Here is a 15965-nt window from a genome sequence, read left to right on the forward strand (position 1 = left end):
TGGTTGCTGTTCCAGTGATAAGCCTCTGTTAGTTTGATTTTAGCTAACATACATTTTAAATGCAGAATCAGTGTTAAAATGTGTGGCCAGCTAATCACTGTTGCGATGTACGTGATAGCTCCTTGGCTAGATAAGGTAAGCAAGGCTATTTAGCCAATATAGAGATGACTACACGTCAGCTAATTATGTCATGTCAGCTTGTTGGTTAGTTATTTTAGGATTTCTATTGATGCAGCTCTAGCCAGTATAACAAAGCAATACTTTTTAAATACTTTATCTGGTATTGATGCATTCATTCATTAAGTTATGGTCATATAACTTTTATTGGTACCCCTGCAAGGACCAGTGTTGCATGCTCCAGGATTCTTCTGGAATGTCCGTTAGTTTCCGTCATGGAATTGGAAGTTTTAGAAGATGAAAATGGAGGTTCGGACATTTTGGATTTTGTCAGAGAATTGGCAACTCTACCAGGAGCTCAATGGAAAGAGTCAAAAGAAAGCATCAGACTAAAGGTTTGATTGTTTTTATTGAAACTGTGAGGCATTAGAAAGCACTGTTAACATTTAATGTGTCAGGAACATGTATTTACTACTGGCAAAATATAGCTGAACCAGATTTAAATGTTTTTGTTTTTTTAATCAATATTATCAAAACACATAAGCAGCACAAACCCATCAAACATAATGCCTTCTTTGCCTGGGTACCTTAGCTTCAGATGGCTGCAATGAGTCTTATCACTTCTGAGAATGTTTTTGAGATTTGAGTTTTGAAATACAGAGGACATTTTATATAGAATACATTATTTCTTATAAAGAATGGCAGGCTGAGAATTTCCCAGGACTTACTGTAAGTGAAAGTATCCTCCATGACTTTCCCCATACATATGAGACAGAGTACATACAGAGGAACACTAAAATATGGAATAGGTAGAACAGCAAATTGAAAGATAATTAAGATGTTAGTCTGGTTAGGGATTGCAAATTAGATGAGCAAAAGCCCAATCTTCTGTGACATCATCATCACCATTCTAATAGCATGGAGTACTTATGAAATTACTGTGACTGGTTAAGCACAATGTGTGGTGAATAAACAGTAGTGCTGACCACAAAATGCAAATGGAATCCACATTAAAAAAGTGATGATATCACATCATTGTCTCATGTCATTGTTTACATACAGTCTGCTAAGTTCTATGACGTTTTGTAATATTCAGTTCTGAGATTCAAGAGAAAATGTTGTTGCTATGTTCCAATCTGTCTCTGGTACGACGCAATGTGGAAGTGAAGAGGGCATTAGATCACGATGGCCCTAAGCAATCGAAAGCAGACCATGAGATCCCATGAGATGGGGGGTTTGATCTCATTCCCATCAAGGCGGAGGTAGCTTAGTCGAGGTCTGCCCTCGTTGACACCCTCTTCAATTGTGCCAATGGGCACAGGACAGATTTCAGTTCCATTCACACCTGCGGTGACATGATTTACATCTGTTAATGGGCAGTCACTCACCTGCACATGTACAAGACAACATTAAAAATATAATAAAAAATGTCACGGTGTTCGCCAACATTACCGACCCTTAGTTATACTTACTCTTGATTTTGTTGTGGTCCAGATGGAGGTGCTCAAGGCTTAATGGAAACAGGGGTATTTCTGTCAGCTGGTTGTGGGACAACTGCAGGTCCAGAATGCTGGAAAGGTTGAATATATTCTTGGGGAGGCCCCCATTACCCAGCTTATTGTAGTTGAGTCGAAGGAAGGCCATCTTTGGCAGGCTCTTAAAGTATTCGGGGGGTATTTTGTCAATGTCATTACTGTCCAAGAAAAGCTGAATAGTGGTTTCCGGCAAGCCTGGAGGCATTGTCTTCAGGTTGTTATTAGCCAGGTTGACCTGGACAAGGCTACTCAGGCCCTTCAAACTCTGGTCTGTCACAGCTTCATCCCCAAGCTTATTGCCCTGTAGGTCCAACAGAGCCAAGTGGTCCATCCCAGTGAAAACCGCTGGGGGAATTTTGGAGATCTTGTTTCTCGAGAGTCTAAGCTGCTCCAGAGATGTAGGCAGTGGGCTGGGGATTGTGGTTAGGAGGTTGTCCTCGATCTGGAGGTGGATCAGGCTGGTAAGAGCCTTCAGCGCACCCTCTTCCACCCCCTGGTCAGTGATCTTGTTGTGATTCAGGTTGATCCACCTGACCTGGGTGGCATTCCGCAGGGCCTTTTCGGACAGCACTTCGATCTGGTTGTTCTGGAGGTAGAGGTACCAGGTGTACGGTGGGATGTCAGGGATACTCTTCAGGTTCCTGTGGTCACAGTACACCACGCGGGGGAAACTGGGGGGACAGCGGCACTCTTTTGGGCAGGCATGAAGCTGTGTCAGGAAGTGCTCGTAGGACATGTCTTCTTGTGAGCTGACCAGTTGCAGGGTACAGATGAGTAGGAGCAGCTCCACGTTACAGTTCATCCTGTTAAGACACATGCAGGGTAAAAGTACAGGCTAGAATGAGTTTGACAGTGTACGGCTCAAAGATACAGTTTAGAAGTGAGTAGGGGGGCTCTATTGCGTTGAGGCCGGCTACCTACAATACAATATATCTGGAGCTGAAAGGGAATCACATAAGAAAAATGACCTGGTCTCCGACATACTTTATTCTCACTGTAGCGAAAATCCTCACGGATTTGCATTCCTAAATGCATTAAGTGATCAAATAAAAATTATATAATTTCCCCAATGCAATCAGATAGGTAAACAAAGACCTTAATCTCAAGATGTGATAGAGTTCAACCCTGAATCTGCACCTCAACCAATATAGACATTATATTATGCTTCAGACTATTCTAATTCAGATACAAACATGCTATTCAGCCGTATAAAAAAGTTGTTTTAGGGATCCAAATATTTTCTTGCCTGATGGAGGTTGAACTCCTGCCATTGGTTGCTGGATTTCTCTATACTGTCATCTGGTCCTGGTTTATATTCCTCTGAGTATGTGAGTTTGCTTTTTGCGCCTGGAATTGGTTTTCTTACCATTTGTATTCTCCACAGAGGAACAGAGATCAAAAAGATAGCCCATACAGCTGGCTCCCAGGCTGGGCCCCTTGTACACCCTGCACACCATAGAGATCTGGTGTCTGACTTACCCAGTTCACTACAGCGTAATCTGATCCCTGAAGGATTCCAGGTGACAACAGATCCCAGAATCAAAGAGAAATCGGTCCTCAAACCTAGCTGGGTTACTCAAGGGAGATCAGATCTCAGACTCACTTTCTACTATAGATCACATCTCTGGGTTAAATCTCACTCCCTAGATGTGATCAGTGCAAAGATCAGATGCCCCCAGTTATTTGCCAAGGAAACGTGCTGTACACGTGCATGTCTTGGAGGCCATTTTGCTAAATTCAGTGCAATTACAGTAATATAACACAGATGCAACTATATATACTGTAGTACCTGCAGAGATAGAGATGCATTTGCTTCCTGATGTGGAAAATTTTGTATTTTGTTTCAAGTATTTCAGTATTTTGTTTCAAGACACCCGGTGCTTTGCTAATTAGCACAATTGTTTAGCCTGAAGATGGAACAAATTAGTGAAATCAGCTGGATGAGTTAATGTGTGGAAGAAATACACGGCCGGACTTCTATTTTCTGACCACTGGACTTTCCACTCCTGTATAGTTCACTTTCTTCTCCTTAGTAGCCATTTATTTGTTTAAAATTGCATGTTGAAATTCAGGGCATGGCATATCTGCTAAAGCTCAAATGCAAATTTAATGTTGAATAACAGACTCAGAAAACACAGCCTTTCCCATTTATACTCCAGTAGCATTACATCCAGTAAATTATTATATGTGCGGCAAGAAAAGAGCAATATTATATTTTCTATAATAAATATATCAGTACACCCAAATACATGACCAAGTAAAAAAAACAAAAACAATTCACCAGATTTGTTCTGAGGCATTGCTCATTTATACACAAATCCCATCATCCATAGTTTGAAAAAGAACTGCCACATGCACACATCCAATTGCCTGCAGACTCACCTTGAGCAGTTTCTGTCCTTCTGTCCAGTTTTCTGCAGAATTTTGAATATGCGCGTCATCCCTGACAGGCGGAACTGAGTTTGCTTCTCCCTGTATTTGTAGCAGCTACTGATGCGGGATCAGTTAATTTGGGGGACAACAGAGGCCCTCTCAGCCAATCACAATCATCTAATATCAATGGTCATAATCTTGTGGCAGTAGATCCTTCTTAAGCTTGCCAGAGTACAATAGACCTGGCCCATTTACAGGCAGGTTAATAGAGGCCAACTCTAGCCTCCTCCTTCCTACCTACCGTCATCCTGGATACGTCCTTCCCCCATAGGCACTCTTTGTAGACATCCTCTCATAATCTCTCTCTCTCCTCTCTCTCTCTTCCTCTCTCTCTCTCTCTCTCTCTCTCTCTCTCTCTCTCTTTCTCTCTCTCTTCCAAGACTAAAATTGATGAAACATGTGTTATTCATCATTTTGTATGATTTAAATATTCCATGTTCACCAAAACTGTGGTCGTGGTTGAATTTACCATTCATATGAGATCACAAACCCACATGTCACTGGTTTTTGACTGGCTGATGTTGAATTGCTATGAGGCCATTTCTTTTTATTGTATTTTTATGTTGTGCTGTGTCTTACTTCTCTTTCTCTATCTCTCTCTATTTCTTTTGCCCACAGTATGTGGGAGGGTTTGATAAGCAGTAGCTTTAGCTCCTGAGACTGTAGAATGGCAGCTTTTAGGCTTTAAAACCCGTAAAACACATATGGTACGGATTCTACACCCCGGATGTCTTTTGTTCGTTCAATGCTCAGAAGAGTGGGGTAGGGGGCTGGGACTTACTCAGCATTTACTCCTGTTGGATGGTGGACAACTGGTGGCAACTAGAGCTGTTTAGTTACTAGGGTGAAACGGTGGGCAGTTGTTTTATGTTGGAGGTGCCCTTGTCTTTAACCCATTGTTTCCTAAACAGATTTCCCCATCAGAAAATGTAATTAGTCCCTTTGTAACATTTTCAACATTATTGATCAATTGATGGGAATGAGCTCGCTAGACTCACTCTGTGGTTTTTAGTTTGTACAGTTAAGACTTTTTTTGATGGGCTTAGAGGCTTAGAAAGTTCCTGTCTTCTGATTTTCTTGGTTAACAAACAGAGTGATGTTAGGAACATTTTCGGGGTGATTGCAGATTCCCAGCTTTAAAGACAGATCCTCCAAACCCTGAAGACAGTTGAAGGGATGGCTGTTTGAGGTTGAGGGAGATAAATTTTGGGACGGCAACATAAAAAGCGCTGTATATGGTTTGCATTAGACTCCTATGCTGTGCGCCAATAATAAGGGTCACGAGATGGAGGGCCCAATCATCTGTTATGAGTGTTGGCCGTCATGGAAACTGCTGCATACTGTAAAACTCTGTGTTGGTGACTTGCTGTGGAGGATCCTCCACAACATTGTTGCAGAGAACAGCACCGTGAATCACTTTTGTTGTATGGTGGATAAAAGATATCAAGAATGGATAAAAGATGGATAAAATATATCAATACATTTAATTGAAAAATTACTATAATGTTCTCTGGGGATTCAGTTAATTTTCCCGAATGAACCCCAATGCTGTAGTGCAAGAGATACACTACTCAGGGCAGATCAGGAGTTTTTGGTCCTGAGGCTAGTGATCGAATGTGATAAGTTGGCACTCTCACATCTATTTTGATGGCAACAGAAAACCTAAATGCTTTTTAATTAAATTTAATTGGCTTCTCCAAGCAAAAGGAAGTTGTAATTCCTGGTGTAAGAAATTATTGTATGCAGTATGATTCTGCCCTAAAGTGTGAATTCTAATCAGAAGTAATCTGATTAGGAAGGATTCTGCACTCAATGGGTTAATCATCGTGGTTAATAAGAAACTGTCATCGCCTCCACATTCAGTCAGAAAGAAATTTATTAATTGAGTTATGGAATGATGGCCATCAATCATAGAATTTGACTGAGGGTGGGTGATAGGGAACTGTCTCAGATAACAGCGTACTGTATGTTGATTACATTAGGAGTGGGACTTAATTTACATCATAAATGTAACTTGATTGAAGGTGAACCTTAGCTTCAGACTGTGTGTACAGTTTTTTGGACGTTGATTCAGATTGACTCTGTTTAGCCCAAGGTGCATTTCATATATTTCTGACAACTGCCATTCATGTAAATTAATTCATCTTCATCACTACCCTGTCACTTTTAAAAGCTGTCTCTAAATAACTGTCTTTACAACTGCTGACCACATCACATCTTCTGTTTTCCATCTCTCCTGGATCAACATCAAGAAAGCAGGAAAGGGAGAGTGGCTGAATAGTGCATTAGCTCATTCACTGGGCTGTGACTAAACCCATTTAAACATCATCAGGGTAGTGAACCAACCTCTAAGACAGCCTGCTTGCCATATGTGAAGTCACTGAATAGGACTAGTCGGACAATAATGTTGATAGGCTTCTCCTGCCCTAGGTTGAAATTTGTGGTCTTGTAATCTGTTGCTGCTCCCCTGCTTTGCTGTATATTTAGAATGAATGCATTGGCATTTGTTGTCAGTGGCAGCCTAGTGGTTAACTTGCTTGACTGGTACCCAGAAGTTTGGTGGTTCAAACCCCAGTGTAACCACAATAAGATATGTGCAGCTATGGGCCCTTAACCCCACATTCCTCCAGGGGGTGATTGACCCCGACTTAGTCAAATCAACTGTAAGTTGCTTTGGATAAAAACATCAGCTAAATGATTGTAATGTAATGTAATGTAAGGTCATCATGGTTCTGGAGTCTGCTCTTCTGCCCATTGTTGTCCTGGCTGGTGTTGCCTTTACCCTGCTTCTAAAAAAATCCATGACTTAAGCTGAAGCAAATACAGAATTTATAATTCATAGCATTACTTTCTCAACGTTTTGAGCGGCCAAAAATCCAAACTGGTGCCCATCTGTAGTCTTTGTTTCATGACAGGGTCCCAAAGGTAACCCCACCTGTGGTAGGTTATGGACTACGATTCCCACTCCAAATGCTGACTGCTCAGTATGGATGGTGCCCGACTGTCAGCAGTATAGGAATGTGATTGCCATGGATACATATGAAAGGCTCCAGACCATACTTAAAAGGCTTTGTAAAAAAAAAAGAAAAAAGACTTGCTTGTACAGTACTTAGGACCATATGCTGGCTGATGTCATAGTCATGCTTTTCCTTGGAAATTGGAACAGGTCGCACATGGGGAATATCTTCCAATGATTTGTAGTTATAAGTAATGAGGTCCAGATTGAGAAAAAATAATTGTGCTTGCATTGCATGCTAAAAAGTTTGTGAATTTGTGTTCTTTAGGGCATCTTCATGGATCCTTATTGTGGATGGTATCATACTGTATGTTTTTTTACCATTAATACCATTGTAATTATTAAATGCATGCATTCATATCACAGGTAATAAAATGTTAAAGCTCTGTGGTGATTCTGGCAATTCAGATCATTAAATAGTCTTGTAAAATGACTAAATCTAATTTTCCACTCCAGACTCCTACTGTACATATTTATGGAGTTGCAGTTTAGGATGTAACACATACTTGTTAGCATACAAGCATGTTGTTGTGTAAACTCAAGCAATATAAATAAAATCTAATTTTAAGAGTTTAAGTGTTATATAATTTGATTTCATGTTTATGTAATTCTGTTTCTATAGGTCTTGCTCGTATTATGATCGCTTGGTTTGAAAAATCACCACATTTGTTGACACTTGCCAGCTGAAACTATTCCAAAAGTATGTCTCAACTTTATGCTCTACAAGCCCATCCTTCTTACAGAAGAACAGAGATAATACAAAGCACAAGGCTGTAAAATAATTATTGGCTATAAAATGTTCAGTATAGTTCCTTTTTGCAAATAGCCAATGCATATCATCTGCAATCATAAATTATTAGAATTGATATTGTTCAAAAAAGGAAACCTCAAGAACTATATCTATAAACTGTAACATCTGTATCTCCTGACTGTGCATGACTCACTGACTTTGATTGGCAAGTATTTAAACAGCTTGATTGACAGTATTTCTGCCCTTTTGCTGACCTTATCACCCTGAAGTTGGTTAGATTGCAGTACAGCAGCTTGATAGACATTATGTCTGTCCAATGGCACACTGTTATTCCATAATATGTTTTCTGTTGTTGAGGAAATAATTTATGTAATGACTTGGACTTCTTATGTAATAATAACAGCTATAAGGATTGTAAACACCTTCATGAGTTAGCAGTCTGATATTGATATCAGTTCTGCACTGTATAAAACAAATTCCAGGAAAATATGCTACAGTATATACTGTATAAGTAAATAATGAACATATACTATGATAAGATATAATGCACTGGAATACCTCCAAGTAGTGAAAACGATTTACAAAAGCCAATAAAATGCCTTTCCAAAACTAAAATTGTAATTCAGTCTTTTTTGCATGCTTTCCTTAAAAGTAGCCAAGAAGCCATATATTACAACAGCATGTATACAAACTATAACACCTGTGAAACCATACAGAATAGGATACAACAAGCGTTTGTTACAGTTCTGCAATATACTGAAATAGTCACAGAGTGTATCTCTTAAGATACGGTATACTATCAAAATTATCGGCAAAAAGAAAAAGTGAAAAAGAAAAAGTGATATAGGAAAAACAAAGAATAATTAGATACAGTGTAAATACAAGTGCTTATATTGGTCTTTTAATTAAGCAAGGATAGTCAGACTTGGACAGACTTGCTCTGACACTCTGAAATACGATCAAAAGAGTCACAAAAGGTACGATATCAATGGGGTTTAAAACCACACTCTTCATGAATGCGTCTTAATTAAGCCTCGCAATGCTGCTTAGCCACAGGATGTTTGTAATCATATTCATTGTTGTCATAATGCGCTGGCTGTAATGTGCCCTGGTCTGCTGCGCAGCGCTTTGCCTTGGCTGGGCTTCAGCCGCTGCAGGGAAACTCCCCAGCAGTAAAGCCGGAGTAACGGTCAGGAGCGATACAGTAATGTTGATATGCAGCCCCTTCAACAGACACGTAATGCAATACAGGTGGAGGAGACCCTCTGTTAGAACAAATAAAATATGTACCTGTTTTTCCAAAACATCTTGCCTGCTTGTCTGTGGTGAGGTGAGGCGCGCGATAAGGGGTCTGGGTGCCACGCTCCCCCCGTCCTGCTGGAGATTTGGGTTCTTGTTGAAGAGGGACGGTTTCAACCGGAGGTACCTTCCCAATGGCTCCCGTACGACTGTGGAGAGCCTTATTACAGTTTTATTGTTGTTCCTCTAATTTCCTCTCAGGGCTGTGTGTTTGACAGTGACAGGTGGGGGGGGGGTTACGGCGGATTGGGGGGGGGGGGCACGGAGGATGGGGGGGCAGGGAGGATGGGGGAGCAGGAGGGATGGGGGATCAGGGGGGATGCTGGCATTGGCTGCTGAATACCAGCCCAAGGATCTACCATGTGCTTTTGTCTTTTTCTTTTTTTTCTTTTTCCACAGTTCATCCAGTCTCTGTGCTTTAGGGAGTGATTGTTCTGACATTACGGCTGACAGTGTGCTTTCGTCTGATGGTTTCGCTCCCCGTCTGAGAGCCCCTTGCCCGAGGCACACATTTCCCTCGCTCTCTCTTCCCAGAGCTTGGGGAAAGGACAGAGGGAAAGGTTCATTAAGTTTCATTGTTCTGTTTGTTCAGTAGATTTAAGTAGGTGTGTATGTGTGGAGTGGGAGTGGGGGGTATGTGTGTATGTGTGGAGTGAGAGTGGGGGCAATGTGTGCATGTGTGGTGTGTGTGCGCGTGTGTATGTGTGTGTATAAGCATGTGTGTGTATGTGTGCATGTGTGAGTGTGTGTGTGTGGGGGGGGTTACATGTGTGTGCTGTGTGCATGCATGCATGTGTGTGTGTGTATAAGTATGTGTGTGTATGTGTGTATGTGTGCCTGTGTGCATGCGTGGTGTGAGTGTAGGGGGTACGTGAGTGTGTGTGGTGGGGAGAGAGGGGCTTTCTTTGAGGAACAGCACAGCAGACACCTTTTTCTGATTAAGCATTCAGCTGGATCAGTTGCCCTCTCTGTGAAGCAGTCCCTAAACCAGGACCATCTGTGCGTTTGGCTGGCTGGCGTCTCCCGAAGACAGAAAGCACATGGAGGACCAAAGAGCTGGTCAATCTTTCATTATACATTTCCATCGCTGGGAAACTGTGGGTCCCTGAAGGTCTGTTTTATCTTTACTTTAGGCTTCAGTATGCTATATCACTTTCACAAAGATCTGAAAGGAGAAGAGCTTGTGCTTTTTTATCCCAAATGAGTCCTGTCTGTTTGCACACACAGACACACAGGCACACAAAAGCTTTGAGCAAGAAAAGCTTGGTGGTCTAATGCTAATGTAAGTCCATGCCATATGAAAGTTATGTACAAGTAGGATATGTGTGGTTATGTTTAATATTATTTAAAAAAATTACAAACAATTTCAGTCTCCCCAATTGCAATTGTGTAAGCAAAATTGAAGCTGGGATTATACCTATACCCCATAACCTATAACCAACCAGAATGGCACACATCAGTCACTTCAATGCGGTTACATGTTTACCTGTCATTTCATAATTGGTATTTTATTGGTTGAAGGATTTGTGATCTTCACACAGTTCCATCAGGACCTTGAGGTCCCATTCCGATGTCTTCAGTATTCTGACCTGACCTAGTCATGATTTAGCATTCACGAGCCGTGCTCAGGAGTTAAGACAGAATGGAGACAGCGCGTCCCATTTCCTTATGTATTTTTATTTTCCTTCCATTAGAAGGAATGTTTGCGCAAAGTCTTCTCCTCTCCAGAGTGGACAGACTCAGGTCACTCACCACATGGGAGTGGGCAGCAGATGGGCTTCACTCAAGACCGCGCCAGAGAATAATGAAGCCCAGCATATGGGCCAGAGATTTACAGGGGCCTTAAACTGAGGCACCGTTGGCTGACAGACTGGTCCTCAGTACATCACACTTAAGCCTTCCGGTGCTTCATCTCTCTTCCTGCTGATTTATGACATATTCTGGAGTGGCAGTGCGTTCATGGTGGATATTAATCGGAGCGTGCTGGAGCATATGTGTTCTGAGGGGCACCCTGCCATTTGTCAGCTTGCCCTTTCTAACTCACTGTTTTTTACACACTTGGCCCTGTTGCAACTACTAATAAGCAAGTGGCCAATAAGCATGATAAGTATTCATGATAAGCATTATAATCCACAATATTCGCTTCTTTTTTAAACCCCAGGAATGACTGTTGGATGGTAGTGTGTTAAAGTAGCCAGAAGACCTTTGAATTGAAGCCAGATGGCTCAATTATACATTTCAGCCATAAGACAGCTCATTTGGAGTCAGTTATGAGCACAACATAACTTTCCATGACATAACAGCTGTGGAATTTTTATTTAGTTACTTAACTTATAAAGAGAGTCTACAATTATATAACTCCCATGTGAGTAGTGCTGATTGCTCTTTATCATCCAAACTGTACAGTACAGTATGTATTATATGTATATTATATGTGGATATGATTAATATCATTGTATAAATAATCATACATTTTAATAATAATAATGCATTGTAATGTCCACAAAGGTTCATTTCATTGAACTGTAAACAACACATTTTGGTAAATGTATTTTATTTTTATTTTATGTACAATGGATTATCCAGCCAAGAAAGGTTTAGGAGGTATTAACAAGGTAACCATGAGAAAAAAATTTAAATGCTATGTTATCATACAAATTTACCATGGTTTTCATGCAACTAATGGAAAATAAGTCTTCACAAAATGTTTTTTTTAGATGAGACATCAATGGTAACATCAATGTCTGAACAATGTCAATGAGGAAAATAATTCCCATATATCCCATAGTGTTTTTTTCATTATGAAACCTTAACTCAAATATCACACAATTATAGTGTATTTATATAATATAAACATACATTGTATATGTATTTATATATGTAAACATACTGAACTCCCCAGTGGGGGCAAAAGTTATGGACCTGTGTGATTATTCTATTTATGAACTTCTACTGCACAGCCGTCCTCTCTCTTATGTTTTGGTTCCTTTAGGTCTTGGCAGGATGTGAAGCCGAGTTTGAAGCAGAGTGGAAGAGGTGTGTGAATGTTTAAAATCATGTTCGTGAGGATGAGGAAGGTGGGAGACTGGGAGGAAGGCCTTCAGTCTGTGGACTCCACAGTGAGCTCGGCGGCCTGGCGGAGGCAGTTGGACGCGTCGAAAGGCACGCTGCTGCGGGTTAGGTGGTTCCCATCCAGGCGCAGGTGTTTCAGTTTGGAATAATTGACTGGCCCAATGATCTTGCAGAAGCTCCCCAGGTCAAACTCTGTGGGAACGGAAGGGACAAAAGAAAGGTTTGTCAGAAAGATATTCTAAACTTCAAATTGGCAGATTCTGTTTAAAATTACTTAGGAAAAGAAGAAGAATTTGGCTCTGCAAATTGTCCAACACCCACATTTACACACCTTGACTGTAAACATTAAGGGACATTTCTGATTACATCTTGGTCAAAATTATGGTAAAGCACAAAATAATTTGTCTTCGGAACAATTTGAATGAAGGCTGCATCAAAAGGACTCAAGCTCTGGTGGGAGATCCTATTGCACCCAAGACAAACCGATCGCATTACTGTAGATAAGAGCATGACAACTCACTGCTGATCTCGTTGACCTGCAGGTAGAGGTTCTCCAGGTTCTCGTGGACTTCTGGGATGGATCCCAACTTATTGTAGGAGAGGTCCAACTCGATGAGGGTGGACACGTTGAAGACCCCAGCGGGAACGCCTGCGTCCGCCAGTTCGTTGTGAGAGATCCGGAGGTACTGCAGCTGAGGGAGTTTGGACAGGTAGTCTTCGGGGATGCTGTCAATGTTGTTGTCGTCAGCATAGAGCATCTGGATGGACTTGGGCATACCCGCAGGCAGCTTTGCCAGCTTATTCTGGCTGATATCCAGGTAGTGGAGAGATGTGAGCCCCTCAAAGGCTCCAGCGATGCTCTCGGAGGTGAGCTCATTCTCCTGCAGGTGGATGGAGGTCAGGTTGGCCAGGCCCAACATCGTCACCGCGGGGATCTTGGACAGCTTGTTTCCGATCATCTTCAGCTCAGTGAGAGACTTCGCCAGTGGTCCCACGGGCTCCGTAAGTTCGTTGTAGCTGAACAGCAGCCTCTCCAGGGAGGCCAGCTTGTCGAAGGCGCCCTTCTCCACCTTGCTGCTCGTGATGCGGTTGCTGTCCAGGACGAGCCAGCGGAGGTCAGTGACATTGGCAAAGGCCCCAGCCTTGATCTCCTCGATCTGGTTGTTCTGTAGGTAGAGGTACTTGATGCCAGGGGGGATACTGGGCATCTCTTTGAGGCGGCGGTTATCGCAGTACATGGCACTGGGGAAGTTCATAGGGCAGTCACAGTCCTGGGCGCAGTTAGGCCCCGATGGACCCAGCAGGTTGGAGGGCTCCAGGTAGCTGCCATAGTCATAGTACTGACACAGGGCACTGCCCGTCAGAATGCTTAAAAGAAGTACGCTGAGCAGACTCATTTCTCTGCCAACAAATTACACCTGCCTGGGGTAAATCAGAAAGAGAACAACAAAGACATGTCAGGCCCATCAAGTGATGTCATATCTGCTTTAGGCATACCACCTATATGATGTGTGACTTAGCAAAATTAATGGCCTAGCCCAAAAACCAAAACAGCAGCATTATCTCATTATTGCTGTTGTCCTTGCACTATAAATGGCTGTCATGGAGATGACGTCAGGGTCAGAGCAATCAACAAAAACCACAGTGATGGCCTGAAGATACAACCTAGTTCCTGCCAACCCACAGTGAGCCATTAGACCACACGTGAGTTCGGTACAACGCTGTGAAGCAATTAGGCACATTTTTGCTGAGTTTCCCTGGCTTTAGGTTGTAGATCTGCTGACAGGAGCTGGCATAGGCCAGCAGTATATTGGCCAATTGCCGACAGTTAGCACAGAGCCTAGACAAGATAACCAGAACATGGTAAAGTTCAAAAGACAAAAAGTATATTGTCCAAAGCTAATTCCTGTAGCTATGTAGCACATTATTATTAACGTCATGGTTTATTCTAGAGAAGAAAAAAATATATCATAATCACAAAAAAAACACAATATAAAAAAATTATAATAGCTAGCTAGCAAATACACAAAATGTGTAATTTATCTAAAAACTTAGATAATGTACACAACAGCAAATAAGTTCAAATGGTCAGCAGTATTTTAGACACAATTGGCTGAAAGTCAAACTGCCATATTAGTCATTTAGAGTGGAAGCATAGCTAAGGTGCGCCAGGTAGGAAGCATGTAGCTACGACCTCCATTCCTGTGTGTTTGTGCTAAAAATGCACCCTGCATCCTTACAATACAAAATGACCTTCATATATTTCATATACTGCACATTCTACTACTGCAAGCTGTATAATCCTTTAGTTAAAGCCTACCAAGAAAAAATTTATATATACTATACAGTATATATAGTTTCTCAAATGTGTCTTTCCTGTCTGTACAAAGGCACACAAGGCATGTTCCTTTTGATCACAAGCCCTTAAAGTACATTTAAGTTCATTTGGAAAAGTTCAGAAATGTTCAGCCTTTAGTCAATAATATTGTATACTATACAGTACTCAACATCTAGAAGAACTACACACACTACACAATAGTTATTTAAAATAAATAGTAGTAAAATAGAAGGTATGTATATGATAATGTGTTTGGAAAACCCAAGTAAAACCTTTCAAAAGTTGCTAATTTGGCAGGAAATGGTAAAGTATGACTTAAAAAAGTAAAGATTTTCAATCATAGCAGATTGCAGCTTTATTGCAGAATGTTAGATGCTCATCTGTGTTAAACGTTTTAGAAATTCGTGAATGTGAATCCATAAATAATATTTTGGTTAATGCAATTAAAAAAAAAGATTATTAATTCCCAAAGCATACATAGTATAGCACATACAATTCAGCAGCAGCAATCAATTCCAAATCCTGGTTAGAAACATCGCACCTAGAGTATAGCATGAATTAGCCACATCCAAGAATGCCCCTAATGAGTCTGTAAGTGTACAGAGACATGTTCCAGAGAGAATTCCAGTTACTTCTGTACAGCCATAACAAAGATGTCACACCGCCTCATCTAAACCGTCTTGAAAAAGAAAAAAGAAAAAATTCCTTACAGTTTACACAGCAGTGTAACTATGACTCAGGGCTGTGCACTCGCATCGGATACATAATTAAACAAAATATTCACAAATATAAGTGACTGCCTTACAGAACAGAGAATTGTACAGGTGTGTGAATGTTCTTACCTTTGCTTCTGGCTGGCTGCTTGCGGGCAAAATGGTTCTCACCTCTACCCCAACAATAGGTAGAGTGATGAGGGATATCAGATGCAATTCTCAGGAGGAAGCGAATAAGAGGGTGGATGCCTTTGCTAGACCTCTGTGGTCCTGGACTGACAGAAAGGCAGCAGCCAAACCAGAGTCATGCCGCACTTAAAAGAGACTATGTCATCTATACGGGCTTTACAGCACGGCATCCATGAAATATGGTCCCTCTAATGAGGTGCAGGCGCACCCTTATAGCACAGAACATCTGTTCCCTGGACGGGGCCGTATACTTTCACACATACAGCAGGGCACCATACCTGTATTTCTGAAAGTGTTTATTTTTTTCTTCATAAAATCTTTAATTATCTCTACAACAACAATTTTCTGTGTATTTACTCAGGTGTAAACTCTGGACTTGAACTACAGTGGTCAAATAAATAATAGATTCTTTACCAGAAAAAAAGTTAAACCAAAAAAAGTTTAGAATAACTATTTTCCTCTCACTGGAAATGATCCAGACGCCTGTATCACATTAAAATGA

General features: G+C 41.2%; 2 protein-coding genes across 2 annotated transcripts; both read right to left on the reverse strand.

The window, feature by feature from the left end:
* Positions 1 to 562: 562 nt before the first annotated feature.
* On the reverse strand, positions 563 to 9279 carry kera (keratocan). Its single transcript, XM_061253019.1, has 3 exons — positions 9143 to 9279; positions 1590 to 2455; positions 563 to 1462 (listed from the first exon to the last, which is right to left on the reverse strand). The coding sequence occupies exons 1-3, from the start codon at positions 9157 to 9159 to the stop codon at positions 1293 to 1295; spliced, it is 1053 nt and encodes a 350-aa protein (XP_061109003.1). The 5' UTR covers positions 9160 to 9279; the 3' UTR covers positions 563 to 1292.
* A 2446-nt stretch (positions 9280 to 11725) lies between these two features.
* On the reverse strand, positions 11726 to 15531 carry lum (lumican). The gene is made up of 3 exons (XM_061253138.1): positions 15404 to 15531; positions 12744 to 13645; positions 11726 to 12415 (listed from the first exon to the last, which is right to left on the reverse strand). The coding sequence occupies exons 2-3, from the start codon at positions 13618 to 13620 to the stop codon at positions 12252 to 12254; spliced, it is 1041 nt and encodes a 346-aa protein (XP_061109122.1). The 5' UTR covers positions 13621 to 13645; positions 15404 to 15531; the 3' UTR covers positions 11726 to 12251.
* Between the last annotated feature and the right edge of the window lie 434 nt (positions 15532 to 15965).

Source organism: Conger conger, chromosome 8 (genome assembly GCF_963514075.1).
Source record: "Conger conger chromosome 8, fConCon1.1, whole genome shotgun sequence".
Lineage (NCBI taxonomy): Eukaryota > Metazoa > Chordata > Actinopteri > Anguilliformes > Congridae > Conger > Conger conger.

Coding starts and splice junctions, on each gene's coding strand:
- kera (XM_061253019.1), bottom strand. Junction 1,463..1,589: donor GGACCACAACAAAATCAAGA/GTAAGTATAACT, acceptor ATGTCACCGCAG/GTGTGAATGGAACTGAAATC.
- lum (XM_061253138.1), bottom strand. CDS start 13,620: ATGAGTCTGCTCAGCGTACTTCTTTTAAGCATTCTGACGGGCAGTGCC. Junction 12,416..12,743: donor GCAGGTCAACGAGATCAGCA/GTGAGTTGTCAT, acceptor CCGTTCCCACAG/AGTTTGACCTGGGGAGCTTC.